Source organism: Pseudomicrostroma glucosiphilum, assembly GCF_003144135.1.
Source record: "Pseudomicrostroma glucosiphilum strain MCA 4718 unplaced genomic scaffold BCV69scaffold_9, whole genome shotgun sequence".
In the NCBI taxonomy this organism is placed as follows: Eukaryota; Fungi; Basidiomycota; class Exobasidiomycetes; order Microstromatales; family Microstromataceae; genus Microstroma; species Microstroma glucosiphilum.
The window spans coordinates 207,225-232,913 of NW_020289921.1; the positions used below are offsets into that span (position 1 = coordinate 207,225).

Below are 25,689 nucleotides of genomic sequence, written 5' to 3' on the forward strand. Positions count from 1 at the left end.
CCAACCAGAAGAACAGGACACCATTCACCTTGAACACCACCCATCATCACCCCCGCATATACTCACCATGGCAGCCACAGACGCATCGACATCCGCAGTCATCGGCGTAAACGTCGGACACTCCTTTAGCTCCATCGCAGCCATCAACCAGCATGGCCGCGCAGACGTCATTGCAGACGAAGACGGAGGAAGACAATTGGCAACCAGGATCGCATTCAACGAGGACCAGGTCTACATTGGAAACCAGGCAACACCCCAGCTCGTGAGGAACGGACCCAATGTCATCGACCAGTTCATCAACTTGCTCGGTAGGAGGTGAGTAATTCTACGCGAGATGTCAGCAGCACCCTCCTCAAGCGGCGCCTATACAATTCTCCTCGATCTGACTGTTCCTGACCCGTCTTTGCTACCTCTGTCCCTGCCTACAGCTTCTCTGAGCTGAGCGATGCCGACAAGAAGCGAGCATCAGCTCCCGTCATCGACAACAATGGAACTCCATCCTTCAAGGTGCAGATCAATGGCGCCGAGACTGTCCTCTCGGCCCACGAAGTTGCCGTCCGCTACATCAACTCCCTCTTCAACACCGCTCGGGATTTCCTCTCAGGAGTACCCATCGCCGGAGCAGTCATGTCCGTCCCCCTCTCCTACTCTGCTGCTCAGATCGCAGCTCTCAAGGCAGCCGCGACTGAGGCCGGTCTGATCGTTCTGCAGATCATCTCGGCCCCAGCTGCCGCTGTCGCTGCCTACAATCTCACATCACCCCGGGAAGGAGGTTTGCTGCCTCTTCACCCCGATGGCGAGACCGGCGAGACCTACGAGGTGGGAAGCGAGCTGGATAGGAACGTCGCAGTGGTGGACATGGGAGGTTCGTCGACCTCCGTCTCCATCCTCGCCGCTCGGGCTGGTGTGTACACTCTGCTCTCCTCTGTGCAACAAGCCAACCTTGGGGGTCAGCAGGTAGACGAGGCTCTTGTCAACTACTTTGCCAAGGAATTCACAAAGAAGACCAAAGTACAGGTCGAGGCTTCAAATGCTCGAGCTTGGGCAAAGCTGAGGAATGAGGCAGAAGTGACAAAGAGGGCTCTCAGCGCCTCGCCATCGGCCCAGTGCGCCGTCGAGAGTCTTGCCGAGGGCGTCGACTTTGCTGGACCGATCAACAGGATGAGGCTGGACATGCTGGCTGGACCTGTGTACGGTCAGGTGATCAAGAAGGCCGAAGAGGCCCTCAAGTCGGCCGGTCTCGACGCTTGCCAAATCGACGAGGTCATCCTTGCCGGTGGATCGGCTCGGCTGCCTGGTCTGACAAGTCAGCTCATGTACCTCTTCCCCGAGGAGGGCCACACTCGGATCACCGCTTCGATTGACTCAGACCAAGTCATTGCTCGAGGCTGCGCAGTGCACGCCCATGCCATTGCCTCTACTCCTTCTGATGCTCCAGAGAGGAAACACCTGCTGGACCTGCCCCAGGCTCCCCCTACAGAGATTGCTGCTCTGAAAGCCCCCACTACCTCGAAGCCCCTCGGACTGGTGCTGCCCGAACCAAAGGGAGCCGTCAATGGCCTCAGCTCGGCCATTGTGGATGGTCAACTCTTCGTCACCCTTCTCCCCGCCTACACCCCTCTGCCAGCAAGGAGAGTCTTTACCCTCCCCGCTTCTGCAGCTGGAAATGTTCTGCTGAGCTTCGCAGAGGGTACGTCCGAGGTCAAGGTCGAAAAGGTCGTGCGCGCAAAGGACGATGATGACGAGGACGATGACGAGCTGGACGATGACGAGGAGGACGAGGAAGAGGAGAGGAGGACGTCCATTGTCAAGGCGGACAAGGCTCGTTTGGCCGAAGTGAGCTACGAGGCAAAGCAAAAGGGAGAGAAGATTCGAGTGCAGATTGTAGCTGCTGCGGATGGAGCTGTACAGATTACCGTGGGAGATGCAGAGGGACAGAAGACGGTCAGTCTGCCTGCTCCCTGAGTGGAAGGAGGGGCGGTAAGCATTCAGCGCCAGAGCGATTGAGCGGGATTAGAGTAGACTCCTCTCCTCCCTCCTTCCTTGCTCGACTCCACTCCATGTCCATCCTTCCCTTTCGTCAGTCACTGTAGAGGTAGTAGACGCTTTCCCCTTGTTCTTATAGACTTAGACCGAGGGACGCACCAAAACCCCCCACCCCCAGACGACGTGTAATACACTCTCTTCTGCATCCTCTTCCAGACCAGATGAGCGACATTCCAGCTCTGCCCAGACTACCCTTTGTTGTGCGTCTGCCTGTGCCTCTACCGTCGACTGTAATCTGTAGCGAAAGACGCACCACCCAGACGCGCTGTAAGAGTTGGGATCTTTCCACTTTTCTTTTTTTTGAACCTCTACTTCTATTATCTCTATGTGGAGTGTAAGAGAGAAGCGTAACAATGAACGACATCTACACGAAGGTCTATGAGAATGAGAGGGAAAAGGAGAAGGAGAATGTGCGACGTATATGCCGAAAAGGAAGACAAAGAGTGTTGGAAAATGGCTGGCTGGTGATCCCGCTCTGCTCGTCGATCGGTCGGGCGGAGGGGTAGGGGTAGTGTCGATATCTACTTTGTCTATCTACCTTTTGGGGAAGAGACGCTGGGGATGTCTATATAGCAGGAAGGGGGTGCCAAGGAAAGGTGTGGCGAAGTGGAAAGAGTACAGATGAGGAGTCACTATAGTGGACTTTGTGAACAGAACTGCTTGAGGCGATGACTTTTGGTAGCAAAGGGGGGTCCATCTTGAAGCCACGCCCAAGTGCGGGGCTGAGGACCTCATTCTTCCTGGCTTGAATGCCGGTATCCTAACATGCTTGAATGCTTGTATGCTTGAGGGACTCGATGCGAAGATAACTACATGACGCAGCAGCTATCCGCAGCAGAAGTGCCCAGTGCGAGCTTCTCTCCAACCTCGTACAGGTGGATATTTCCATACGTAGTGATCAGCTCGCACGCATCCCCCCTCGTAGCAGTTCCCGAAGCCGTGGCACTAGTAGCTGCCGCATGCGCAGGCAGACCCAGCTCAGGTCCATTGGGAGTGTCACCAACCGAGACGAGGGAGCGTGAGGGGCTGTGTGAGTTTGTTGGAGAAGAAGGAGCCGTAGAGTGGTTGGGGGAGCTCCTGCCTGAGACGAGCGTGGCGGATCCATCGTTGGACGTTTCCCTCGATACGGACGCGGAGGAGTTGGCAGAGGTCAAGACTCCTCTTGACGGTGTTGCTGGTGTTGCCCCAAATTGAGGCCCAACGCTACCGGCACTTCCTGGTCTGCTCTTGCTCCCCCTCATCATCAGTCTGGGCTGCAGACCTTTCTTCTCCACGACTGCCTTGGCTTGACCTACTACATGTCCTGCAGGCAATGCCTGTCCATGGGCAACGACGATGCCTACTCCTCGATGCTTGAAAGCTTCGCCTAGACCGGTGTAGCGCGCCTTGATGCCAGGAGAGAGCTTCAGAACGCCTGATTCCGTTTTCCATGAGACGAGGCCGGAGAAGGTTGGGGGAACGCAAATGTGCAGGGATCCGCTGTGGGATTTGGCTCGTAGATGGAGGGGACGAGAGGGGGTGTATTGCGGCTGCAGAGCGGAGAGGGCAGGAGCGTCAGTAAGTCTATCCCATCCCGAGCTTCGTTGGGTTGCACAAGCAGCTGCACTCACAATGGAGAGGTGAATGCGGCCCATGTAGCTTTTGGCAGCTACGCTGACAGGCTGATTCTTGCCCCTAGACGGACTATCCCCAGCCGTGACACCTCCTTTTCTCTGCTCATCGAAGCTTTTGCGTCGACGATGAAGTGCCGGTCCTTCCTCTGCTCCTCCTTCCTGCAACTTGTCATCCCCCATGATCCACACCTCGGCACTAATGGCGCTTCCCTTTGTCTCAAAAGAAGCGCTACTGCTAGTTTGGCCTACGACTTGTTCCAGTGGTGCATCGTACAGAGGTGGACGATGATCCTGTGCGGCAGGCCCGATGGTATAGCGTCCTTTGATGGAGTGTGAAGGTTGCTCGATGCGAATGTGGCGGGCGTAGCGAGAGTGGGTCACCCCTCCGGACAGGGCTACCGTGGCCCACTCTGGGAGGCGGTCAGTCATGGCGAGGGGAGAAGGGGGTAAGAGGCTGCTCGAAGGGAGTGGCTCGTCGTCGTCGTCGCCGTCCTCGTAGAGATGATGGATTCGAGAGGGGACTTGGGAAGAAGAAGCTGTCCGTCTAGGGCCCCCTCTTGAGTGATGATGATGCTGTCGTAGCCTGTCACCACTGTGTTGCTGCGCTGCCCGTGTGCTTTGGCTTCGATGCTCAGTGGCCTCGGCGACTTCTTTCTTCCTTTGTGGGCGCTGCCACATCTGATTTCCCTCCACCCCTTCACGCCCTCAAATCCGCCGGCCACGCCCTCGGCGGCGGCGCGCCGCTTCGGTGCAGACGAGCCGAAGGCGCGATTCCATTGGTCCGCATGCCTTGAGAATCTCTTGGCGGCTCAGACCATGCCGAGACAAAGGGCACTGCAAAGCTTGTGAAGGTGAGGTGCCGGACAAAAAGCAAAAGCACAACGCAGTACAACGCAGCATCATCCTCTCCAAAAAAGGTCCGTCGGTCGCTCCAGCTTTTCATTAGCGGCAAAAAGGCACCGTCATCCCAACGTGCAAAAAGCAAAAACGAAAGCGCCCATCCAGACTCGAACTGAAGACCCCTGGTAGACCGGACGCAACGTCGTCTTTTTACAGAATGACGAAGACGTGAAACCGAAGACCAGTACTCTAACCAACTGAGCTATGGGCGCCCTTTTTGTGATTTTCTCATCGTGTCCATCTTGACGTACTTGAACGCTTGCACATTGGGCGAGCCACTGCGAGAAGCGTGTGTCTTGCGTTCACCCGCTTCCCTCGCCTCACCACCCTGACCCGTCTCATTTTTAATCGCTTTGCATTCAGATGTAAGAGAGATGCCTGCTATGTTGAAATACAGATGACGTGTGTGGGAGGGGCGAGAAAACCGATGAAGGAAAGAGACGAGAGTATCGACAAAAGAAGTGGTCAGAATGGAGAGGGGGAGAGTGGTGGGGGTGGCAAGGGGGGAGTCAGGTGGACGAGGTGAAGCGTCCCGAGTGGTGACGAGGTATGGTGTGGGGGAGAGTGACATGAGATGAGATGCTGGGAAAGTGTTGAAATGGGTGTTTGTGTGACAGTACGCTTCGCCCGTAATGACGCGCGTACCGTCTACGCTTTTGGTCGAGTCTCGAGAAGACCTGTACTTGATTATCGTGACATTCGTTGAGATGACGAGTCGGGCATTCGCTGCTGTGGAGCTGCTCTCCTCTAGCCTGGCAAGCGGCGCAGCTGATCACCTGTCAACGGTGATACGGCTAGCACCATTAGCGCCATTGACCTGTTTGCCCTCCGTGCTGCCATTCAGCACTGCACTCTTGACGCCGTCGAGCGTTTCGGCAATGGCCTGTCCGTAGCCCTTGACTCCATCCACCAGTCCCGTGACAGCATCGCTCAGTGTGCCCTTTGCGAGGCTCTGAAGTGTCGAGGGGTCAGCTGCAGCCAGGAAGGGCTTGAAGATGGCCTCCGGAGACTTGAAGTCATTGTGGACCACATTCACCAAGAACCATCCACTGTCGTCATCAGCCTCATCCGAAGCATCTCCGAAGATCTTCTCCAGCATCTTGCGTGACGTGCTGCCCTCGTCGTAGATCCTGGACCAGTTCCTGCCAATCTCGTACGCCTCATCCTTCCATGCTAGGAAGGAGATGGACTCGACGATGGTGGGCTGTACAATCTCCTTGTGGGGGAAGCAACCCCATGTGACGGCATTGGGCGCTTCAGAGGTGGTGTTGGTCCTCATGTCACCGCGAGCATTCACGGCGTGGTATGTGATTTGTGGGTCTGCTTCGATCTGCGCAACGAGCTTGTTCAGCTGCTTGGGTGAGATAAAGAACTCAAGGTACGCCTTCTGGTAGACGTATCCGCCCTTGGGTCCCCAGCCGTGTACTTCGTCTTCACTTCGCACTCCATCAACAGCGGGCTGCGAATTGATGGTCAAGTAGCCCAGCGCATTGAGGAGCCCCAGCTGTCGGTTGATGACAGTGGTCTCCTTGGCAACACCGCTGTCGCTCCAAGGAAGGGCTTTGACTTCCCCATTACAGAAGCTTCTGAACAAATTCTTCACCTGCTCCAGAGATTCCGGCTCGCCCCACAACTTCTTCGCCTCTTCGTTCGTGTATCTCAGCTTGACACCGTAGGCATCGAAATCACCAAACGCAGGGCTTCGAGCGTCTCCCCACCGTCCATTGGGGAACTCGTCCCACGTCTCCGTCCTGCTCACGTATGACCTGGCTCGGTTCGCCCAGAAGATGGGGCGGATGCCCTCCTCTCGTCGCTTGGGAGTCAAAGAAGGGGTCCAAGGCAAAGTCTTGACCTGTTGTGGGGTGGGAGCCAAGTCGAGGTACTCGAGCAGCATTCGAGACCCGCGCTCCAGATTCATGGTGTAAATGTGCAGACCGGAAACGCCTAGACCATTCTTTGGGTCGATGATCTTCTTGCACATGTCTCCGACCAGCTGTGTTCCGACCTCCCTGACCTTCTGATCATCGTCCTTGATGGGGTCGAGTGCATCGTGGAAGTACTGGGGCACTAGGGTACCGAAGCGTTCCGTAGCCCTTTGATATCCTCCATATGTCTGGATGGGCATCACTCCAGGTACGATTGGGCATGTGATACCTGCAGCCCTGACTTCCTTGACCCAGTTGGCAAAGATGTCATAGTTGTAGAACATCTGAGTGAAGATGAAATCGGCTCCAGCATCGAGCTTGTCCTTCAACCGCTCAATCTCGAGCTCTCGGCCATCCTTCGACTCGGGGTGGCCTTCTGGGAAGCCAGCAACAGCAATGGAGAAGTAGTCTCCATAGTTCTTCTTGATGTACTCTACCAGCTCCCGGGCATAGGTGAAGCCAGCAGCATCAGGGGTCCATTCGTGCTGTCCCGCAGGCGGATCACCACGCAGGGCGAGGATGTTCCGGCAACCCGCCTCCTTTGCCAGCTCGAGAGCTCGGTCGATCTTCTCTCTAGGCATGTTCGTGCAGGTGAGATGCATACATGTCTCTACCCCAAGATAAGTCTGGATAATCTTGACGAGGTCGTTGGTCAGGTCTAGTGTGCGCCCGCCTGCATGCATAGTCACATCCACGAAAGCTGGTCCCAAGTCTGACATGCGGCCAACTCGGTCGAAGAGATTGCTCAGACCCTGGGAAGTACGAGGGGGAAAGTACTCGAAGCTCCACCATGTTCGACCTTCCCGCTCTGCCTGAGCAATCTTGGAGGTGACTATGGGAAGGAGGGGCAGGAAAGCGGTTCAGTATGAAGGCCCGGGTGGCTGAATTTGTGGTGTCCATGCCCTACTCACTACGCCAGTCATCTGTAGCCATCATCATGGAAAAGTGACAGCAGTAATGCTAAGCTCGAAAATCGAGGAAAGAAATATTGGCTATGTTGTAGTGGCGGGGCGGAGCAGCAAACGTGAAAGGGAGTGTGTGCGGCTTCGCAAAGGCAAACAGGACCCGGGTCTTGGGTCGTGGCGCTGGCGCAGCGTCGAGCAGTCCAGGCGATGCCAATATGTGAAGGATGAAGAGGAACGGCCAAAGAGCGGGAGCGTATTGCTGACGATGGCGATGAATGGAAGATGGTATGCAGGGGGCGATGAAGGAGTTGGTGGATCCAGGATGACAGGCGTTGCTTCTGGCGGGGGAAGAAGAAGTGAGGCTGCGAGCGGAGTCAAGTGGCTTGGCTGCAGGCAGTCCGGAAGTGCACTCCACGCGGGCGGGCGAGGCCAGAGCGGAAGTTCACCCATACACGCCTGTGCGGTGTGCAGATGACTAAGGCACGTTCGAAGATCACTCACCGCACGAGGCATCAGATCATACAGGCAGGCAGGCAAGACAATTCGCAGAATACATGCAATGGTAGACATCAGAAACAATGGGGCGATGCAGAGTTGACTTGGCAGAAGCTTTCTGAGGCTCGAGTTGTTGGCAACACACAGCTGAAGATGCGACATGGTTGACTGTCGGGTCATGGCAGAACGCTCGATCTCCTGTCACCAGCTTAGCTACAATCGAGATACCATCACAGACGTCGGAGGCTCCTGAGAGTCCGCAGAAGCATCCGCATAGGCGATGTTAACATTTGCTAGCTGGAGCTCAACGGCTTCAGTCCCCAGGCGGCGGATGTGCCGCCCCCTTGGCGCGAGGTCCAACTGCTCCACGCCAATTGGCCTCATCTCAGCCTCAATTCACTCTGAACGGACTCTCTTGCGGTCGAATGCAATACAAGATTGCAGTTTGGCCAAATTGGGCCCCTGCAACTGTATGATCCGCATTTCGAGGACTCCTGTGCGCGACTCGGGGTTGCGCCGCCGCCGATGGCAAGTGTGTCCCACCTTGATCCCGAGGCCGATCGCAAGCTCGCGGGCGTGTTCTCTATGATCTTCAGGTCGACGGATTGGGCAAATTCGTACGGGGTGCCACCGTTCACCAGCCATCCGTCTGCATCCAAGAGCCCGGCCAGCACTGCCGCCCTCGTTGCCTCGCTGCCGTTCAGGTACCTCTGGGGTATACCATTTCCTTCGTGATTATCGTAGACGCCCTGCTCTCGCAGTCCATCCGCCAGCTCATCCCAGTGGTGCGGTCGCTCGTCTCCCTGTGTGTGTGCCGGAGACGCGGAGGCTCCAGCACTTTTCATTGGTACTGAGTGGGTGATCGTACGGTATCAGGCTGGGTGTGATCACTAGGTCGAGGGGATTCCTGTCGACGGGACGGCGAGCATTCATCTCGTCTACATAGGTTTGAAGCGGCGCCCGTGTCTCATTCAGGACAATGGAGAAGACGAGCTGTTGGCTGTGAAGACCGTCCCCCAGCCAGAAGCCCAGAAACCAGGGCTTCACTGGCATATCGGCCGCGTTCAGACCCTTTGCAGGCAGCAGCTCGTAGCGATGTCTGGCGAGTTCCAGAAAGGTGCCTGGAAGGTGCCGTGCATATAGTGGGTGTCGACGGAATGCACGACGTGAAGCGCTAGTCTCTCTTTGGCTCTGGCTCGGTCTTGAAAGTTCAGATGCCCAAGAAAGCCTGCGTGCTGATCTTCCATGAGGGCCTCCTTGTTGTCGTCGGTGCTTTGTGTAGCAATGCACTTGACTCTTTCTGTCTGTTGACGAGGTCAGGAGTGCAATTAGCCGGCCCTGCGATGCACCGAAAGACGGAAGCGGAATGTGATGGGAGTCCAGCTCTGACTGCTGCAGAGCGTACTCGACACATCACACCAGTGTGAGGTTGGTGATGCCTCTCACGAGCACACCCTTCGTGCCTGCGAGACTTGCAACCCCTCTGATCTGGTGCCTACGTATCTCTTCTACATCACATTGTGCCGTGATCGCGGTGGTGTTGCTTGCTAGCCGGCGTCAGAGCGACAGCAATGGCGCCGTTAGAGGCCAGGGCAAACCCAACAGCATCGTCGGAACGGATTAGCGTCCAGCATACACACCGCTCCCACCCACCTGCAGTCACACAATCCACCTCATGTTTCACAGCGTCAGGATGAAAATCTGAAGAGCTAAATTGCAATGATTCGCTCATGTCTTTATGGAGACAAGCTATTGACAGAGGTACAGGGAATCCAAATCGGCCCTGGCCGTACCTTGAGAAGGAATGGGTGGCAAGCACACCCACGTGCGGCTGCACATGCCCGCGCACTCGCATAAGCCGCTCTTGTGGAAGACGCTCTCGCGCTTCGCATAACACAGCCTTAGGCTGTCTGTGTCATACCCTTGACACCAGGGTTCTTGCGAGCCTTGTCGGTCTCCTCTCCCGTCAGAGGATCGGGCTTGGACTTCCACTGAGGCGAAGGGTCGTCGATGTGCGTGGCGTTGTCGTCCATCGAGTCCTGCGCCTTGACCTGGTCTCGAGACTCGTAGCCCTCTGGTACCCACTTGCGGGAACGCCATGCTGGGATGCCAGCATTGTACAGCTGGTCCACGGCCTCGAGAGTGAGCGATTCAGTCTCGTATACAAAGCAGTATGCAATGATACAGTTGGCGATGTTGCATCCCATGAAGACGTAGCCGTAGCCAAAGTCGATCGCGCTCGCAATGGCAGGCGAGAAGTACGAAATCAAGAAGTTGGACACCCAGTTGGCCAGCGTTGCGAGGGAAGCCTGCTTGGCTCGAGTCCTGTAAGAGAAGGATTCACCCACGAAGAGCCAGATACCGGGTGCCCAAGTTGTGGCGTAGAACAAGAGGAAGAAGCAGGCAGAAACAATTTGAAGGTCTGCAATCGGCTTGGTGTTGGCGTTTCCAGCCACGCCAGCAGTCGCAAAGACGCACAACCAGACGGACATACCTGCAGCCCCATAAATGAGCGGCAAACGTCGACCATAGGTCTCGAGGATGTATAGACCACCAAAGGTGCAGACGAAGTTCACTGCTCCCAGAATGGCTTGAGTATAGAAAGCGTTCGAAAGACCTGCACCTGTGAAGATGGTAGAGCCATAGTAGAAGAAGTAATTCGCGCCAGTAAACTGCTGTCCTGCTTGGAGAGTAATTCCGAGGAGCGTACGGTACAGGGTTCTGCGCTGCGGTCGGAAGCAGGCTGCCCAACCAGCGGGCTCGAGCTTCTTGTCGGATTCAACCAGGGCCAGGATATCAGCGTACTCCTGCTCCACCCATGGGTTGCTCTCCTCCACTGTACAGCCTCGAACGTTGGCCAGACTCTTGTAGGCTTCGTCATTGCGGCCTCGTGCTGCGAGCCATCGAGGCGACTCTGGGCAGAACTGGATTCCGATACCCAAGAGGAGCGCAAAGGGAATGCTCAAGGCAATGAGTAGACGCCACGAAGCCGAGTTGGAGATCTGGTCTGTTCCGATACCGATGAGATAGGCGACGAGAATACCGAAGGCTGTAGCACGAAAAGGTGCAGACGCAGACGCCGTCAGTATAGCATCTACCACGCCGCGCACGTCCATCGCACCGTATTCTGTTGTGTCAACTCACTAATGAAGAGCTGGTATGTAGCCACCAGAGCAGCTCGCACCTGTCGCGGCACAGTCTCGGACTGGTAAAGAGGTACAGCGGCAGACAGAGCTCCGATCGCAAGACCAGTCACCAAGCGTCCAATGGCGACCTGGTACCATGCAGTGAAGGCCGTAACCTGAATAATGACACCAACGAGGAAGACGCCCACCTCTACGGACATAGCATGACGACGTCCAAGGCCATCAGCTAGAGGAGCTCCGCAGAGGACGCCAATTGCCGTTCCGATGGAAAGGAAACTGGTGATGAGACCTTCAATCCAGGAGTTCCATGCCGGCAGGCCATCGGAGCCAATGGGACCAGTAGCAAAGCGACGCTGAAAGTCAGGCATGATGATCATACAGGCAATCTGTCCTGTGTCATATCCGAACAAAAACCCGCCCATGCTTGCCAATCCAGCAATGACGATGGACGTCACGCCGATCGGGCTGCCGTGGACCTGAAGGACCATCGTGTGTGACAGTGGAGGTTGGATGAGTACTTGCTTTTGGTGGGAGAGAATGGAAGCGCAGAGGCCCTCTAGAGGTCGAGTTCAGTGAACAGTAATGGCAGGATGATTTATGAAGGTTAGTTATAGATTTATGCTTGGGTCAGAGGAGTGGGGTAAGAGTGGGGGCCCTCAATAAGAAGCTGCGTCACTGGACGCCAAAAGGTCGGCACGGGGCGTTGTCGCTTCTCTCGAGGGCTGTCGCCCTAAGTCCGTAGAGCTGTAGTGCTCTTTGCTTCATCTTCATCGACTTTTCTTCGGATGCGGGCGCAGCGCCGATGGGTCAGGCACGGCATCTGCGGGAGGCCCGGGATTCTTTGGCGAGCGGTACAGACACTCCGTCATCGAGGGGACAGTGGCAGCAAGCGGGAAACTTTAGACTCCGCTTCAGTGACGACAAAACACCGGCAGCGCCTTGGCGCCCATCCGCGGCACGAGCCTTCGGACGCTGGCCGATGCTCACAACCATATATCGATCGCGTGGAATTATTCTCCACTCGGCTCGAGATCCGGGCCGAGGAGGTCTTGGCCTCGAGCGATTGGCGATCGCTTGACTACTCGGCTGGGTACCTGACCCTCCTCCGTGGGAAGTATTAACCATCAGACATCGGCTCTCTTGCCATGACAACGGCGTATGCGAGGAGATCAGGGCCGGATGGAAGCATCCGCGATACGGCCTGACGAAGGAGGTCGGCATGCAAGCTTCGTGAGGGGGCCCGCCTCGCCTCGGCTCTTAGAGGCCCCTGTCATATCGGAACCGGAAGATATGTTCGGAAATCCCTGTACTGTACGGCCCTCTCACACCGGCTTTTCCGAGGGCAACGATTCTCACCTTGGCATATTCCGCTACGTGCTATCAATGTGACGCAGCAGGTTGCTGCGATGCGATGCTACTCGTCGCCAGATTTTGTTCTATTTGAGTCAACAGTCCTATAAGGGCCAGGGCCCTCTATTGCAACGTCCAATAGCGTCATCATGGCCTTTACAAAAATAGCCTGACTCGAAGTTAGCATTGGGGACTAACAAACACTTGCGAAATCGTTGTGTTCGTGCTTGACTGTAGCCGAAGAATGAATCTCGTCTGTTGAGGAGCGCCTGAGGTCGGGGCTGTCTGCGCAAGGTGGTGGGTGCCTCACCAAAGCGTATTACGTAAGCGGCGCGCCTGTGCAGCAAAGTCGAGAGATCCGAGAGCTCATCCATCTCATCCGTGACCCGACTATCACATCTTCTGCCGTCCAGCAATGCCGTAAGTACCGCTCGCAAGGCTACACTATGACTGGATCCATACACATACTTACTCGGAGCTGCTCCGCTATTTTTTCCCCTCTTTCGCTCACTTTGCTCCGCCTGCAGTCTCTACGAGCTCTTCTGCGTGTCAGCGGCCTCGCCATCCTCGGCGCCCTTCCGAGAACTCATCCGGTCGACATCGCGACTGGTCGTGGACAATGGCGGAGTGGTGAGAGGCATGCAATACTGGGGAAGAAGGTACCTACCGCAAAGGACAAAGCGACACCAGCAATATCATTACGAGGGAGAGTAAGTACCTCCTGAACGATGGTGGCTTGCAAAGGCACATAGCTCACCACATCTACATTTGCCTCCCCTGTTTTTTCCTCCCTTCACAGCCACTTCCTTCTCCAGTTTGATACCTCGCCTCCGGTTCTCTCTGTTCTGAACTCTCGTCTACGAGCCGATCCTCGTGTGGTGAAGTGGACTGCGCTCAAGCTTGGCGAAAAGCTGCACGAGATTACACCGAGGGGAACATCTGGGGGTTACAATGATCTGCTTGGACCTCCCTCTGCAGACAGGGCCGGGCCTTCGGGCAAGACTGTCATGGGTGGCGGCAACACCATCGCTTAGAGCCCAGGGGCAGCGCATTTCGAGGCAAGGAAGGAGTAGGAAGCTGCGCAGGGTTCCGGCCTTGCTGTCAGGGTCTCGATCCCACCTCGCCCAACATCCGGCCCTCACCACCATCAACGATCTTCATTGTACTATAAGCAGGCTTTTACTGTCATCCTATCATTCTCGCATACGATCCAATGTGTGCCCTTGAAGATGCGACTGTACGTTGCTCAGTCCGGATAGTCTATGCGTGAGAAGGACGCCCAGCGCGCTCCTCGAAATATTTGAGAAGATTTGACCCCTTCCGCTTCCTCACCACCACCAAGCTCTATTGTGCCTGTAACGCACACAATGTCGTCCCCCTCTGCTGCCTCGTCATCCTCATCCCGCTCATCGTCACCAGAGCTCGCAGAGGCTTCTTCGTCTTCAGCGCCCACCCAGCGCCTGCAGACCAATACTGCGAATACCAGCCGTTACATCCCTCCTCTCAACTATCAGCATGCGCAATTCCCAGCCTCCAGCGGCCGCGACTTCAAGGATCTTCGAGCTCCGGGCCAGACTGGAAGCAGTTCGAAGAGTCAGTCGCAAGGCAAGCAGGTATGGATCATCAAGATCCCTGACGGAGTGGATCCCTCTCAGCTCGATGGCCTGAAAGTCTCGCTGCCGGATCGGACCGCCAGTGACAAGCCCCTTGCGACTCTCACGAGCAAGCGCAAAGAGGCAAATGGTCAAGTGAAGGACACTTACCAGCTCTTTGGCTCCTCTCTCTCCACAAAGCATGACCTGCCCTCCGATGCACGGAATCCTCAGTCGGGTCTGAAGAAGTCGAAAGCTAAGCGGGACGGAGAGAAGAGTCAGCTGGTCGAGGAGGCAGAAGGCCAAGAGCGCAGCGAGGGAAAGGAAGGCTACGCAGGACATATGAGTGGCATCAGAGCCTACATACCCGTGGCAGGCTCGAAAGAAGGTCTAGTCACTGCTGCTTCTGTTCCAATTGTGCAACACCTCGAATTTGTGATGGCACCGCCGGCAGTCAAGAACGAGGAGAGCAGCTCTTCTGCCAAGACACAAGCAAAGCAGAAGGTCGGCCCCAAACTGAGAGAGCTCTCAGGCTACTTGTGAGTCCAAACCAAGCTTCAACACTCCTATTCCTGCCCTCACTGACAGCTGGTCTCTTCTCTGCTCCTTCGCAGCGCTCCCGCCGGCTCGTTGTACAACGAAGAGGCGGCCTCCTCGAAAACTTCGGTCTCCTCCTCGCCTCAAGAATCGCAATCCACATCGGCAATTAGCGCTTCCGAGAAGAAGAGAAAGTCAGCAGAGGTCCATGCTGACGACAGTCTAGAAGGCTCGTCGAAGAAGAAGGGCAAGACGGAGAAGAAGAAGGACCCGGACGCCAAAGCGGCCAGCAGTCCAAAGAAGGAGAAGAAGCGGAGAGACAAGGACGCAAAGGCGTGAATGCCAGCCTCCGATCTCACAATCTGGTGCATTACTTTAAAGTTACATTCTATTACAAGACTACTCGTACCTCAGAGACTGAATATCTCTTTCAGGAGCTGCATCGTGTGCGAAGGCCCCTCGACTGTGTGGCCAATGGTCCGGGGGTCAGAGAAGATTTCGTAGTCGTTTCCTCCCTACATGGGGCGATTAGTGAAAGAGTGTCAGATGTCTTTCACCGCAATGGCTCCGACGGACGCTTCGACATTCGGCCAACTCACCTCGTAAGTCTTGTCTCCAAAGAAGTGGATCTCCTCCCACCCGTCCTTTTCAACGTGGCTCAGGGCAAAGGTCTTGTCCCAGCCACAGGGAAAGACGTCAAAGGAGATTTGACCACCAATGGAGAAGGTCAGTCCATAGTCTCCGAAGTTGTCCTTGAGCGCTTGTACGAACTTGGGGCGAATCTTGTGTTGCTTGTCGTAGGCTTCGAAGGTATTGCGCTCTTCGATGCTGTGACGCAAAAATAGATCGAACGATCTAGTCAGCAATTCATAGGTACCTCCACGCAGCTCCCAGTACTCACCTTGCATTCCTTCCGATGGGTGAAATGTTGATCATCCCATTCCTGAATTCGATGAAAGTACCCCTCATGATGGGAATGTCCAGCTCGCTGATGTACCTCAGGCAGAATTTGACCATCTTCTTGTACTTCTCCTCTCCTAACCACCCGATGAATGACTGCGAAGCAAGCGCTTTGCCCATCCTGAAAGCGATCAGGCCATTCTCGGCAAAGCCATAGTCGAAGATGTCGGTTGCTGCGAGCGGCGGGAACACAGGGTGTGAAGGACGGGGGCACCAACGATGAGCGCTTACCAGTAGTCTGACCTGGCCGCTGCTACTTACCATCAGCAGTGCCATCAGGAGCACTGATCTGCTCGCGGATCTTCTTCAGGTCGCTTCCTCCCACGAACCCAATGGCACACTTCTTCCTGAGCTGTGCCAGAAGAGAGAGCATCTCTGGTGTTGCATGCTGCCTGGCCTTTGATAGTGTCTCGTCAACGTCGAACAGGCAGAGCGTCTTCGGCAGAGCCCGCTCCGAGAAGGGTAGAGGGGTCGGTACAGAGGAAACTGCCATGCTGTAGTGCGGATGAGAGAAGAGGGGAGCGGTGAGCTGTTCGAAGGTGTTGGTGTTGCTGGGCGAGCTTAAAGTGACACAACACTGGCTTCCGTCCAGGCTTTCCGTGGCGCGCTTTGGCACTGGCAGGTCCGGCAGCGAGGGCTTCTGGATCAGATACAACAACAAACGGGAATGATGATTGGAGTAGGCTTGGAATCGTTACGACGAAATCAGAGCACCAGCTATAAGGGCCTCAACAGTCCTCCGTAGCAAACAAATTAACAAACAAGTGCGAGGCGAGGCGTAGAGGCGGCGGCTTGATTGCACTGCTTCCGATTCCGACATGGCGCGCTCGCCTTCACTTCCGCTTCTTCGTGTCTTGACGTGAGTTGCGCCCGAAGCTTGTCCTCCTCCTAAGCGCCTCTACCTGTACATATCTGAGCTCCTTCGCCTCATCATCCTGGCTGTGAGAGGTGATGTCGAGGCATCCAGGGTCTCTGCATACCCAATCGCCTTTGGCGGGAAGGGCGATGCTGCAGCCGCAATACCAAGGCCAGTATGCATCGCATTCTCAGTCCCACTCGGCAGCTCGCTCTCCGAACCTCGCCCCGCGGACCAGACCTTCTCATCATGCCGGCGGAAGCTCGCTCAGGCACACAACAATAGACGGAGAGGAACGTGAGTGGGCAAACCAAGACGTGCCTGCAACGTCTGCTCGCGACTTAGACTCTTCCTACATGCATACAAAGTGCCGAGCAGAAGCTGACCATGTATCCTCCCCATTTCGGTTGTTGTCCCGAATGCTGTCCTCCACCCTCGTTACCGCCCGCAGACCAGTACCTGAATCCTCCATCGCCGCATTCTCGTCTCCTCCTGGCGCTCCTTTCGCCCATCAAGGAAGAAATCACGTGGGCGCTCTCGAGACTGATACAGGGATCAGCATTATACCCGGAGCACTTTGTCCTTTCAGAATGGTGTGGGCTCGCTCATCGCCTACTAAGCTTCGTCCGGAGATTCAACAGAGCCGCAAGAGGCGAGACCGACTGGGAATGGGCTAATGAGGAGGATCCCATAAGCTTTCCGGACGATGATCTCAGTGACTCTGAGGATGAGGAAGTCTCAGGTGGGAGCTCTTCTCGCTCCATCAAGAAGCCTGCCCCACCCTTTGATCCGAGACACAACGAAGAGCATTACTTCATCCTGAACGCTGCTGTCTCTGCATCTCTTATACTTCGTAACGCATCGCAAGACAAAGCGAATGCGGAATTCTTGACAAGAGACAACGGCAACCTTCCACAGACAATCTTCGACGTGCTATCACTTCCGGAAGACCTCTTTGGCTTTGAAACGCTCCTTGAAGGGGAAGGTCATCACTCAATTGAAGAGGAAGAATTGAGACTGGAAGGCGCAAGGGAAATTCGTCTCTACTGGATGGAGATCCTACGAAACATCGCTCCTCGCATCTATCTCTACGAGAGGACTGACGTAGTCCGTCTTCAGGACGGATCAGTGAGGCGAACAACCCCACAAGCATCTTCCACCACTGTAGTAGGCGATCGAAGCCTCGTAGTACGAACCCCTGGCGTCATGTCCGCACACTATACCGATCGTATCTTCACACATACCCTTCTTCTGTTCTACACAACTGGTGATCGGGCGCTGCTGCTTGCCGTTACACGCTTTCTTGCACAGCTCCTGAGCAACGCAAGGGCTAAAGGAGACATCTTCATCGAGCGGACAGTCACGCTTGAGAGTCAGATTGGCTGGAGCCCAGGCATCATTGGAAGATGCAAGGAGCTCGTCCTCCTTCATTCCCTCGACGCTGAACTGGCTGAGGCAGCCATCGACTGTCTCGATGCCAGTATCGATGTTGCCATTGAAGAGACCGAGCCGCCAGGCCCGACCGGCCAGACTGGTCCAGAAGAGGCTCATCCGGAATCGGTTCGCCACGTCTTCCCAAATGCGCTAAAGGTGTTGACTACAGGAGCCGGCCTCGGACACACGTCGCTCTCTTTGAAGCAGCCCATTCTCATACTCATTGCGCAACTATTGGCCGTCAATGCCTCTTCATGGGAAAGAGTCGAGGCTTTGTTGCTGCACGGCTACTTGCATCCGCTACACCTCATTCCTTCAAGACGGATACACCGAGAGCGCTTGCTGGAGCATGACCCAGATGCTGCAGAAAAGGCCCGGAGCTATCACGCTCTGCGCAGCATCAAGTCTGAGAGCGGCCTGGTACACTACACGACTCCCACTGAGAAGCGCTGGCTCAAGCAGCTGGAAGAGCCCCAAAGGTTGAAGACATGGCTGCAGCTTGTTGCTCGACCGGCTGGTGGACCTGGCACCGAAGACAGGAATCCATTCTACATCACGCAGATGCAAATCTGGACGTCTTACCGCGACAGCTTTGCTCCTCTGATCGACGCAAGCCAACGAGCTGCTGCACGTGATCCCACAACACCTGCATTGCCGCCTCTGGTCCCCGCTTACGATGTCATTTCCAAGATTGGAGAGGTCTTCCCAACCACGGCTGCTGTCCTCGTGCCAGAGGAGGACGTCAGGCTAGGGGGCACCAAGTTTGTCATCAGAGGGCTGGAGGGATTTCTTCGTCCAGAAGTAACGGCCTTCAAGTGTCGTTGGAGGGGGTGCCCTCAGTATCAGACTGCGACGAGAGATGCACAAGCCGCTCACGCACGCGCTCATGCTAAGCTGGCCTCAAGTGCTGTCAAGTGCCGATGGGCCTCCTGCACCTACATCGTCTCGGCTCCTCCATCAGCGACCGACGCAGAGAAACGGGAGATGCTGGCTGCTCACACCATGACGCACCTGACAACGCTCAAGGACGAGCCGAAACCAGTCGCGCCGGCTACTTTTGCCGGCTCATCAGCGGCTCCTTCGGCCCCTCAAGTGAACGGCAAGCCTGATAGTTCTCAATCCTCGCTCAACCTTTCTGCTCCTGCGGGCAGAGCGATGCCTCTGCAATCCACGAAGCCTTCGTCTGAAGTACCAAGTCAGGTGAACCCGCATGCCGTCTCCGCACCCCATCCCTCACGCTTCACCGTCGATCGACCATCGTCGATGCGCTTCCACGTCTACCGCACCCCCTTTAACCTGAAGACCGGTGTTCCAGAAGGTCCGGCTGCCTCAGCTGCCCGCATGCTGCAACGAATAGCTCACATGTGCCACTTGGTCCTCGGGAGCGGCTTGCTAGGCCGTGGATCGGAGGTCAATGGTGCCGCACAAGAAGAAGACGACTTCGACAAGGACGAGAAGAAGGTCAAGCTGGATTTCTCTGATCGTCTGAAGGATACCGACAAATTTGGGATGCCATTTGCTTTGCCGGTCAACTTTGCCAGCGTGGTAGATAGGTCTGTGCCAGAGGCAGCGGAGGACGGTACAGAAGACTCAGCTCTGAAAGAGGACGATGATGCGAGGGAACAGATGAGCGCTGCGGAGGCAGAGAAGGCACAGCGGCGGCTCGAGGCGTTGCAGAGCTTGCAAAGCCTCGAGGCCGTGGAAGATGAAATGGTCAAATGGGCGGGTCAAAACGATATCCTGTCTGGGCAGCTGCTCGAGGCACTTGATGACATGGCATCGATTAGAGCCAAGGAGCCAGGGTCCAAGCGTAAGAGGTCTTAGTCAGGCGGATGTGACGGCCGAGAGCGGTGTGCAGGTCTTTGTTGTAGGCGCAAGTGATTTCCCTGTCACACTGTCAATGGTAGACTGAGATGAGTCCTTGGCGCATGCCTGGTTGCCGAGGTCGCCGTGTGTTGGGGCGACTGTTGTGGTGCCTGCGCCAAGAGGTGCGCCTGACGCGTGGGAACGGGCGGCGAGATGGCGTGGCTGTCGGTCTGCCGGCGTTGCGGGGAACATTCCTCCGACGCGGTGGATGTTCAAACTCAAACGTCAGGAAGCCCTGCTTCCGTGTCGCCCTCGACCAACAATGGCCGTTCAATGGCAACCAACAGCGGCGGGGCGGCGGCTGTCTTTGCATTCATTGTCAGGGTGACGTCCTTTACCATTGAGTCGACTCTCTCATCCTCCTTCACTTCAGCTTTGCCATTTGCAACTACTCTTCAAGCACTTCTTCAAGCTCACTCTCTCCCTCGAAGATCCTCCTCACCATCTAGATCCCCGTCCATCGAGCTCAGTATACCTCTTTTGGTCTCAGATCTCCTTTCTCTCTTTTTTGCCAAAGTAGCACATTTGCGTCGTTGCCTATTATGATGACTGGGTTGGGCATCGACTTCGGACCGCCAGAGGAGCAGGTACAGCGTCCCGTTCAACACAGACCCGCACTTCCTCAGATGAATTCTGCTCCATCTGCGCCAACTTCGTCAAGGAAGCCTGTTCCCCTGCCCCATAACCTCCCCAAGCGTCACACAGCTACGGGCTCACAAGGTCAGAGCTCGAATGCCCAGCTCCCGACACCTCGAAGGAGAGTGAGGATCGCTAGTGGACAACCTGGCGTCATGGGGCTAGGTATCACCCAAGCTCCGGAACATCTTGAGGAGGACGGACACTACGATTTCAGCTCTCCAGAAGCAGGCTACACAGGCCGTTCTAGCTTCTCCGGCGCCACTGCTCGTTCATCAACAGGTACTTACTACAACGGCTACGATTCGAGCGTCCCCTCGCCGCCCTCGGACTACGGCGCTTCGCCCTCCTCAGAGACGTCCCCTGCTGATCTGTACCCAACAGCAGCACAAAGATCTCGCATGCTTCGTAAGCGGGCTTCTCAGCCGGCTTTGGGCTACAACGAAGCCGAGTCGCCTGTACATACCATGTCAAAGAGTGTCAGCACCCATGACCTTGGAACCGCTGCAGCTGCTGTGACTACCAGACCTGGAAAGGCTGTCGAGCCCCTCTCGCATAGGAAGACGCAAAGTGTGGGAGCTAACACTTTCGCCAAGCAAAAGGCACCCAGTGCTCTTGCCGCCTCCATCTCTGCTCCTTCTTCCCCTCGTCAATCCGATAAGAAAGCCCAATCGGCAGGCTCTGCTTCGCCTTCGAAGATTAAGTTGGCCCTTCTAGAGCCGGAAGCGCCATTGACACCTCGAGAGGATGGCATGGTGTCGGACGGCTTTGGCGGTTACAAGCGACCTGATGCACCCAGCGGTGGCAGTAGCTCCTCATCTACGGAGACTGTCACTTCGCCAGAAGCTGAGAATGATGCGTCGCAGCAGCTGCGGGACGAGCCAAGCCCTTCTGACGTGTCTCAGATGCCAGCTTCTCAGTCACGCAGAGCATTACCTCAAGTGCCCACTACTGCGCCGCTGCAGTTCCGACCTCGAGGCGAGAGGACCAAGACGGAACCACCGACGGTCGTACAGGCCATCGCTGCGGAGAGACGTTCAATCCCCTCGGCGAGGAGTCAAAGCTTTGATGGGCACATGCACCAGTCTGCGCAGCAAGCAGACGTTGCCGAGGCGAGACCGGCTCTCTACGACACGAGAAGCTCCTTCTGCGTGGGGGAAATCATCTCGCCCAGTAACGTTTACGTGAATGGAGCTGTAGAGGACTGGCAGCCCGAGGAGCAGGCGGAGGAGTCTTTCGGTCAGACAGACTACGGTCACTTCGATCCTCGCTTTGTCCAGCAACCGTACGAGTCGTTCGATGCTGTCGAGACACGGCCCGCTCGACAAGCCAGAACTTATTCTGAGACACCGGCGGCAAGCTTAGATCCGCAAGTGGAGAGCTACAGTGACGTCGATCCTGTGATGGCAGATCGAGGCACGAATGTTCAGTTCATCGCTTCCTCTTCTGAGGCGATGCCCATGCCGAGCAATGCGCCGAGGAAGCCGCTTCCTTCGCCAACGTCGGACTTGGACTCTCGCGCTGCTTCTCCCATCAAGGGCTCCCATCTGATGGGCGCCATTCAGGCTGCACCCGAAGCGAGCTCTCCAGAGCAGAAGAAGTCTCGAGTAGACATTGACCTGCTTTTGGAAAGCGAATTGGTAGTCGAGGGAGGAAATCTTCGTGGTCGGCTGATGGTCAATATCGGCAAGGACAAGAAGGGCAGGGGCGAGCTGCTCCTTGCTTATCCGAAAGTGCGAGTCGTGGGCTTCGAAGAGCTCCTCGATGACGAGACTCGGCACATCTTCTACCACCATTCGACGATCGTGGATGGTGATACCCAGCCTGGCGGTTCTCAACCTTACGTACTACACGGATCACCATGTCTTTCCTCTCCCGGGTTTGAAGGTCATGAGCCACTGCCTTGCTTTGCTTCTCAGCCGGACGAAGAGGGCTACTCGGTCGGACGTGAAGGCTCGCACTCGATCCCCTTCTCCCTCGAGATGCCCATTGGCAAAGGTGCCAAGGGTAGCTATCGTGGCAAGAAGGCTCTCGTCCGCTACATCGTCATCGGGTCTGTCAAGCTCAAGAGTTCTGACGGGAGCAACAGGTCCATTGCTCACTTCTACCGACATGTGGATCTACTCCCGTACATAAACCCTGCTGTCGTTCTGGCAAGTGCCCCTCGGCCCATCCAAGCCACGACCGAGAGAAACAGGATTAGTCTGACTGCATCGTTGCATCGACCGACATGGGTGGCAGGTCAACGTGTGTATGTGAACGTTGCTGTTCGCAACGACACATCAAGGCGTATCAAGAATGTGACCCTGTCGCTTGTCCGCACAGTCACTATCTACCAGCCAAGGCCAGAGCTTCGGGCCCATGGCTCGACAACAGAAGGCTTTGACCCAGAGGCCTGCGAGGCAATAGTATCTCGCAAGAGGGTGGCAGAGGAGGTCTTGGGAGTGGCTCAAGACGCTTCCCCGGATGGAAGCGCATCTCAGAGCTGGTGGACTGGTGTACAGCCAAACAGTCACCTGGAATTCGCTCATCACCTCAACATTCCGGTCGAGGCGCTGAGCATCGCGCGCAGTCGTCACGTCGAGATCTCATACGAGGCCAGGGTCTCTGTCGGAAGCTCTTCTCACGCTGATGTCATCATCGACTTGCCCCTACGAGTTGTCAACTTCACTTCGCTTGACCCGCCACCTCTCAAGAGCATCAGCGGGAAGAGCCTGAGCAGTATCAGCGTTGCACGAAGCTGGTTCGCTTCCTCGCCTCTCAGCAACCGTGGCGCCATGTCACCCGACGAGGCGCCCATGATTCAAAAGGTGAGGGCAGCAGAAGCTCTACGCAGCCCGGGTCAAGTGCAGATCGGCCAAGGGCAACCTCACTTGCCGTCTGGTCCACCTAATCGCCTTCTAGCCCTCTCACAGCGAGCAGCCGAGCGCAATGGGCACCTGCAGCCCAACGGTCACCTTCAGGCTCCTGAAGCCAGTGGAGGTCGTAGCATCCAGCATCAGAAGTCACTCGACTTTATCAATCACGCGATCAAGAGCGCTACTGCTCGAAAGAATAGCTCACAGCAGACCAGCACCGAGAATCTGCCCCTTGGTCTGGGCATCGACATTGATGCTGCCAACAGCCTGCAGCGTGACCTCGACGAGGACCGGACACCCACAAGTACCACAAGTTCGACCTTCACCACTTCCCAGGCAAGCTTCGCAACTGCCAATTCTCGACGCCGCTCGAGCGGTCATCGCCACTATGAGAACATCGATGTTCCTGCCCCTAGCTTCGGCTTCCCTTTCCTGCAGCTGCCAGTCGTATCGGTAGACGATGGTGATGCATTTGACTCTGATGACGAAGGAGAGGATGCTGGCAACCGTACCTTGGGCCTCAATCAGGACTCGGTGGACGAGGTCGACATGGTTGTCGAGTCTACGCATCGCAGAGATCAGAGCGAACGATTCAATGCGGACGAAGAAGAGAGTTTCGACCCCGACGTCAGCGTCGAGACCGTTAGAGATGGCGATGATAGCCAGGATGCTGTGGTCGGGTACACCGGCCGGAATGAAACAGTGTCGCAGCACGGATGTCCCGCTATCAAGGTGGAGTCTCCAGAGAGATCGATCCTCGGGCAGGATCGAGGCCAGGCGGTTGGTCGTAGGGTACTTCACCCCACACTTGCAACTCTACCCTTGACCACTTCATCTGCAGTCGCCACGCTCAAGAAGTCCTCGGGCAACTTGCGAGCACGAGTAGCTGTTACGCCTGCTGAGAAGCGGGCGGCAGTAGTAGTCGAGCCTGCCGCTGCCGCCTCTTCTCCAACAGCCAAGGTCCTCCCTCTCAGTCGTGACCATACCTCACCGACTAAAGCAGCTCTCAAGACAAAGTCGAGCTTCACTTTTGCCACCTCGGACGCTCCTCTGAGACAGAACAAGGGTCCTCGACCCATCTCGGCTTCCCTCAAAGATGCGCCTCGCGCGAAAGCCGCCGCTGCTCAATTCGCGGACGCCGTATCCGAAGAGTCTCCCAGAGATGCAAGGACGGTGAAGAGTCCCACCAAAGCACGACCTACGTCCAAGCAGCCTCCGCTCGTGAATGTGCCAGCTCCAGTTGCTGCACCCACGGTCAAGACGTCCTCGCGCCTGTCGCCACGCAAGAGCGTCGCTGTAAGCAGGGAGCTCAGCTCCTCCTCCGAATCCGACTCGGCTCAGGAGGCCCTCACTCCCGAGGCGCTACACGCTGAGGCGGATATGGGCGCAGCCGATGACTACTTTACTATTTCCAAACAATCACACACTCAGAAGAGTGTCGCCTCTGCTGCTCTGCTCGCTCAGTGTACCCCACCTAGGGTACGAAGAGAAGCCACTGCCGAGCCAGCGATCGCCACTCGAGTTTCTCCCGCTACACCGACCCGAACAATGCGTCACTCGGCGAGCGTTGCCTCTTTCACGCTGGAGAAGGAGAGACTGACTCGTGGCCACTCTTCACAAAATCTTCGCGCAGCAGCAGCTGCAGCTGCTGGAGGAGCAGGGACTGCCGTCGTCCCCTCAGTGCGAAATAAGATTGCCCAGCTGGAGAGTCGTCAGCAGGCGCTGCGGCAATTCATCAAGCCAGCTAGTGCAGACAGTACCCCGGTCAAAGGCGAGAGCGGCACTGGCAGTGCTGCCCTTGCACCTAGGAGGGGCTCGGCACTCCTTGTCCCCGCCAGCGAATCGAGGTTGACCGCCAGGAGTAGAGGGAGCAACTCTTCCCTCCGTGCTTCCTTTAGCGCTGCCACTGGACTGTCTGCCTCCTCGCCCTCCTCATCGCCTACTGCCCACGCCACTAGTGCTGGTAGTAGCGGTAGACTGATCAAGAGGGTCAGCGCTCTTTCGCTTCTCCAGTCCTCTGAAGCTGACCTGGATCTAGCCCAGGACAATGACGATGAGGACGACGAGATTGGAGGACAGTGGCTAGGCAGGAGAGGTTCAATGGACTCGCTCGCGAGCTTCAAGGCGCCTATGCTCCGCGGTCTAGGCGCTTGAAGAAGCACCCATTAGCACATCCCCACACCCTCGCTCACTCCTTTCTTCCTAGATCACATTCCTTTTACTCTCAGAATTTCCTTGCCCATTTCTTTACGTTGCTCTCCCAGGATCGAAGCACCTTATTCTCTTTTTCCTTTCTTCATTCTCTCGCTTCCTCCCGGCGACGTACACTCTTACTCAGTCCTGCCCTGTTCGATCCCATTCATCTGTCCATATTTACACACATCTCTACTCATACACTATCATTGAATTAACGATCCTCTTCTCGCTTTCCCCTTCGGTCGAGTCCCGCATCGTACCATCTCCGAATCTGCTCATGGGTGTACGAACGTTATGCTAGTGTGAGAGTTTTGATTGCTAGCCTGGATACCGTGCAAGGGCTCAAAGGCCTGCCGGCTGCGACTTGATCGACT

The 25,689-nt window shown here is 56.2% G+C and overlaps 11 protein-coding genes and 1 non-coding gene across 12 annotated transcripts; 5 read left to right on the plus strand and 7 right to left on the minus strand.

The window, feature by feature from the left end:
- Window positions 1–2: 2 nt before the first annotated feature.
- BCV69DRAFT_260703 (actin-like ATPase domain-containing protein) lies at window positions 3–2,328 on the plus strand. The gene is made up of 2 exons (XM_025490682.1): window positions 3–315; window positions 429–2,328. The coding sequence occupies exons 1-2, from the start codon at window positions 68–70 to the stop codon at window positions 1,963–1,965; spliced, it is 1,785 nt and encodes a 594-aa protein (XP_025347120.1). The 5' UTR covers window positions 3–67; the 3' UTR covers window positions 1,966–2,328.
- A 527-nt stretch (window positions 2,329–2,855) lies between these two features.
- Window positions 2,856–4,088, minus strand: BCV69DRAFT_299719 (hypothetical protein; the record flags this gene model as incomplete). The annotated part of the gene is made up of 2 exons (XM_025494361.1): window positions 2,856–3,575; window positions 3,657–4,088. 2 exons carry the CDS (start codon window positions 4,086–4,088, stop codon window positions 2,856–2,858), a joined length of 1,152 nt encoding a protein of 383 aa, XP_025347121.1.
- A 563-nt stretch (window positions 4,089–4,651) lies between these two features.
- BCV69DRAFT_t32 lies at window positions 4,652–4,771 on the minus strand. Its single transcript has one exon. It is a non-coding gene; the product is annotated as a tRNA-Arg (tRNA).
- Window positions 4,772–4,896: 125 nt separating this feature from the next.
- On the minus strand, window positions 4,897–7,721 carry BCV69DRAFT_294249 (methylenetetrahydrofolate reduct). The gene is made up of 2 exons (XM_025493867.1): window positions 7,396–7,721; window positions 4,897–7,316 (listed from the first exon to the last, which is right to left on the minus strand). Exons 1-2 carry the CDS (start codon window positions 7,421–7,423, stop codon window positions 5,332–5,334), a joined length of 2,013 nt encoding a protein of 670 aa, XP_025347122.1. The 5' UTR covers window positions 7,424–7,721; the 3' UTR covers window positions 4,897–5,331.
- Window positions 7,722–8,158: 437 nt separating this feature from the next.
- BCV69DRAFT_214279 (hypothetical protein) lies at window positions 8,159–8,914 on the minus strand. The gene has a single exon (XM_025489772.1). It carries the CDS (start codon window positions 8,727–8,729, stop codon window positions 8,265–8,267), a length of 465 nt encoding a protein of 154 aa, XP_025347123.1. The 5' UTR covers window positions 8,730–8,914; the 3' UTR covers window positions 8,159–8,264.
- Window positions 8,915–9,572: 658 nt separating this feature from the next.
- Window positions 9,573–11,677, minus strand: BCV69DRAFT_214290 (putative HXT5-hexose transporter). Its single transcript, XM_025489773.1, has 2 exons — window positions 11,029–11,677; window positions 9,573–10,933 (listed from the first exon to the last, which is right to left on the minus strand). Exons 1-2 carry the CDS (start codon window positions 11,516–11,518, stop codon window positions 9,786–9,788), a joined length of 1,638 nt encoding a protein of 545 aa, XP_025347124.1. The 5' UTR covers window positions 11,519–11,677; the 3' UTR covers window positions 9,573–9,785.
- Window positions 11,678–12,795: 1,118 nt separating this feature from the next.
- On the plus strand, window positions 12,796–13,602 carry BCV69DRAFT_313173 (hypothetical protein; the record flags this gene model as incomplete). The annotated part of the gene is made up of 3 exons (XM_025495005.1): window positions 12,796–12,800; window positions 12,908–13,090; window positions 13,180–13,602. The coding sequence occupies 3 exons, from the start codon at window positions 12,796–12,798 to the stop codon at window positions 13,412–13,414; spliced, it is 423 nt and encodes a 140-aa protein (XP_025347125.1). The 3' UTR covers window positions 13,415–13,602.
- Window positions 13,603–13,717: 115 nt separating this feature from the next.
- Window positions 13,718–15,239, plus strand: BCV69DRAFT_283498 (hypothetical protein). Its single transcript, XM_025492731.1, has 2 exons — window positions 13,718–14,511; window positions 14,587–15,239. The coding sequence occupies exons 1-2, from the start codon at window positions 13,748–13,750 to the stop codon at window positions 14,846–14,848; spliced, it is 1,026 nt and encodes a 341-aa protein (XP_025347126.1). The 5' UTR covers window positions 13,718–13,747; the 3' UTR covers window positions 14,849–15,239.
- Window positions 14,822–15,987, minus strand: BCV69DRAFT_260717 (phosphomannomutase). Its single transcript, XM_025490683.1, has 4 exons — window positions 15,731–15,987; window positions 15,411–15,642; window positions 15,109–15,337; window positions 14,822–15,024 (listed from the first exon to the last, which is right to left on the minus strand). The coding sequence occupies exons 1-4, from the start codon at window positions 15,960–15,962 to the stop codon at window positions 14,920–14,922; spliced, it is 798 nt and encodes a 265-aa protein (XP_025347127.1). The 5' UTR covers window positions 15,963–15,987; the 3' UTR covers window positions 14,822–14,919.
- A 366-nt stretch (window positions 15,988–16,353) lies between these two features.
- Window positions 16,354–19,631, plus strand: BCV69DRAFT_283499 (hypothetical protein). The gene is made up of 2 exons (XM_025492732.1): window positions 16,354–16,622; window positions 16,777–19,631. Exons 1-2 carry the CDS (start codon window positions 16,421–16,423, stop codon window positions 19,581–19,583), a joined length of 3,009 nt encoding a protein of 1,002 aa, XP_025347128.1. The 5' UTR covers window positions 16,354–16,420; the 3' UTR covers window positions 19,584–19,631.
- BCV69DRAFT_214347 (hypothetical protein) lies at window positions 19,620–20,052 on the minus strand. The gene has a single exon (XM_025489774.1). The coding sequence runs from the start codon at window positions 19,936–19,938 to the stop codon at window positions 19,657–19,659; it is 282 nt and encodes a 93-aa protein (XP_025347129.1). The 5' UTR covers window positions 19,939–20,052; the 3' UTR covers window positions 19,620–19,656.
- A 72-nt stretch (window positions 20,053–20,124) lies between these two features.
- BCV69DRAFT_313177 (hypothetical protein) lies at window positions 20,125–25,273 on the plus strand (the record flags this gene model as incomplete). The annotated part of the gene is made up of 1 exon (XM_025495006.1): window positions 20,125–25,273. The coding sequence occupies exon 1, from the start codon at window positions 20,168–20,170 to the stop codon at window positions 25,271–25,273; it is 5,106 nt and encodes a 1,701-aa protein (XP_025347130.1). The 5' UTR covers window positions 20,125–20,167.
- Window positions 25,274–25,689: the final 416 nt, after the last annotated feature.

Excerpts from the sequence above, each read along its gene's own strand:
- BCV69DRAFT_260703 (XM_025490682.1), top strand. The coding sequence starts at position 68 with ATGGCAGCCACAGACGCATCGACATCCGCAGTCATCGGCGTAAACGTC. Across the intron at positions 316-428 it reads ATCAACTTGCTCGGTAGGAG|CTTCTCTGAGCTGAGCGATG; the intron begins GTGAGTAATTCT and ends CCCTGCCTACAG.
- BCV69DRAFT_283498 (XM_025492731.1), top strand. The coding sequence starts at position 13,748 with ATGTCGTCCCCCTCTGCTGCCTCGTCATCCTCATCCCGCTCATCGTCA. Across the intron at positions 14,512-14,586 it reads AGAGAGCTCTCAGGCTACTT|CGCTCCCGCCGGCTCGTTGT; the intron begins GTGAGTCCAAAC and ends GCTCCTTCGCAG.
- BCV69DRAFT_294249 (XM_025493867.1), bottom strand. The coding sequence starts at position 7,423 with ATGATGATGGCTACAGATGACTGGCGTA. Across the intron at positions 7,317-7,395 it reads GGCTACAGATGACTGGCGTA|TCACCTCCAAGATTGCTCAG; the intron begins GTGAGTAGGGCA and ends TCCTTCCCATAG.
- BCV69DRAFT_283499 (XM_025492732.1), top strand. The coding sequence starts at position 16,421 with ATGTCGAGGCATCCAGGGTCTCTGCATACCCAATCGCCTTTGGCGGGA. Across the intron at positions 16,623-16,776 it reads AACAATAGACGGAGAGGAAC|ACCAGTACCTGAATCCTCCA; the intron begins GTGAGTGGGCAA and ends TACCGCCCGCAG.
- BCV69DRAFT_214290 (XM_025489773.1), bottom strand. The coding sequence starts at position 11,518 with ATGGTCCTTCAGGTCCACGGCAGCCCGATCGGCGTGACGTCCATCGTC. Across the intron at positions 10,934-11,028 it reads TACATACCAGCTCTTCATTA|CCTTCGGTATTCTCGTCGCC; the intron begins GTGAGTTGACAC and ends TTCGTGCTACAG.
- BCV69DRAFT_214347 (XM_025489774.1), bottom strand. The coding sequence starts at position 19,938 with ATGCAAAGACAGCCGCCGCCCCGCCGCTGTTGGTTGCCATTGAACGGC.
- BCV69DRAFT_260717 (XM_025490683.1), bottom strand. The coding sequence starts at position 15,962 with ATGGCAGTTTCCTCTGTACCGACCCCTCTACCCTTCTCGGAGCGGGCT. Across the intron at positions 15,643-15,730 it reads TCCTGATGGCACTGCTGATG|CAACCGACATCTTCGACTAT; the intron begins GTAAGTAGCAGC and ends CGCCGCTCGCAG. Across the intron at positions 15,338-15,410 it reads CCCATCGGAAGGAATGCAAG|CATCGAAGAGCGCAATACCT; the intron begins GTGAGTACTGGG and ends TTTGCGTCACAG.
- BCV69DRAFT_214279 (XM_025489772.1), bottom strand. The coding sequence starts at position 8,729 with ATGAAAAGTGCTGGAGCCTCCGCGTCTCCGGCACACACACAGGGAGAC.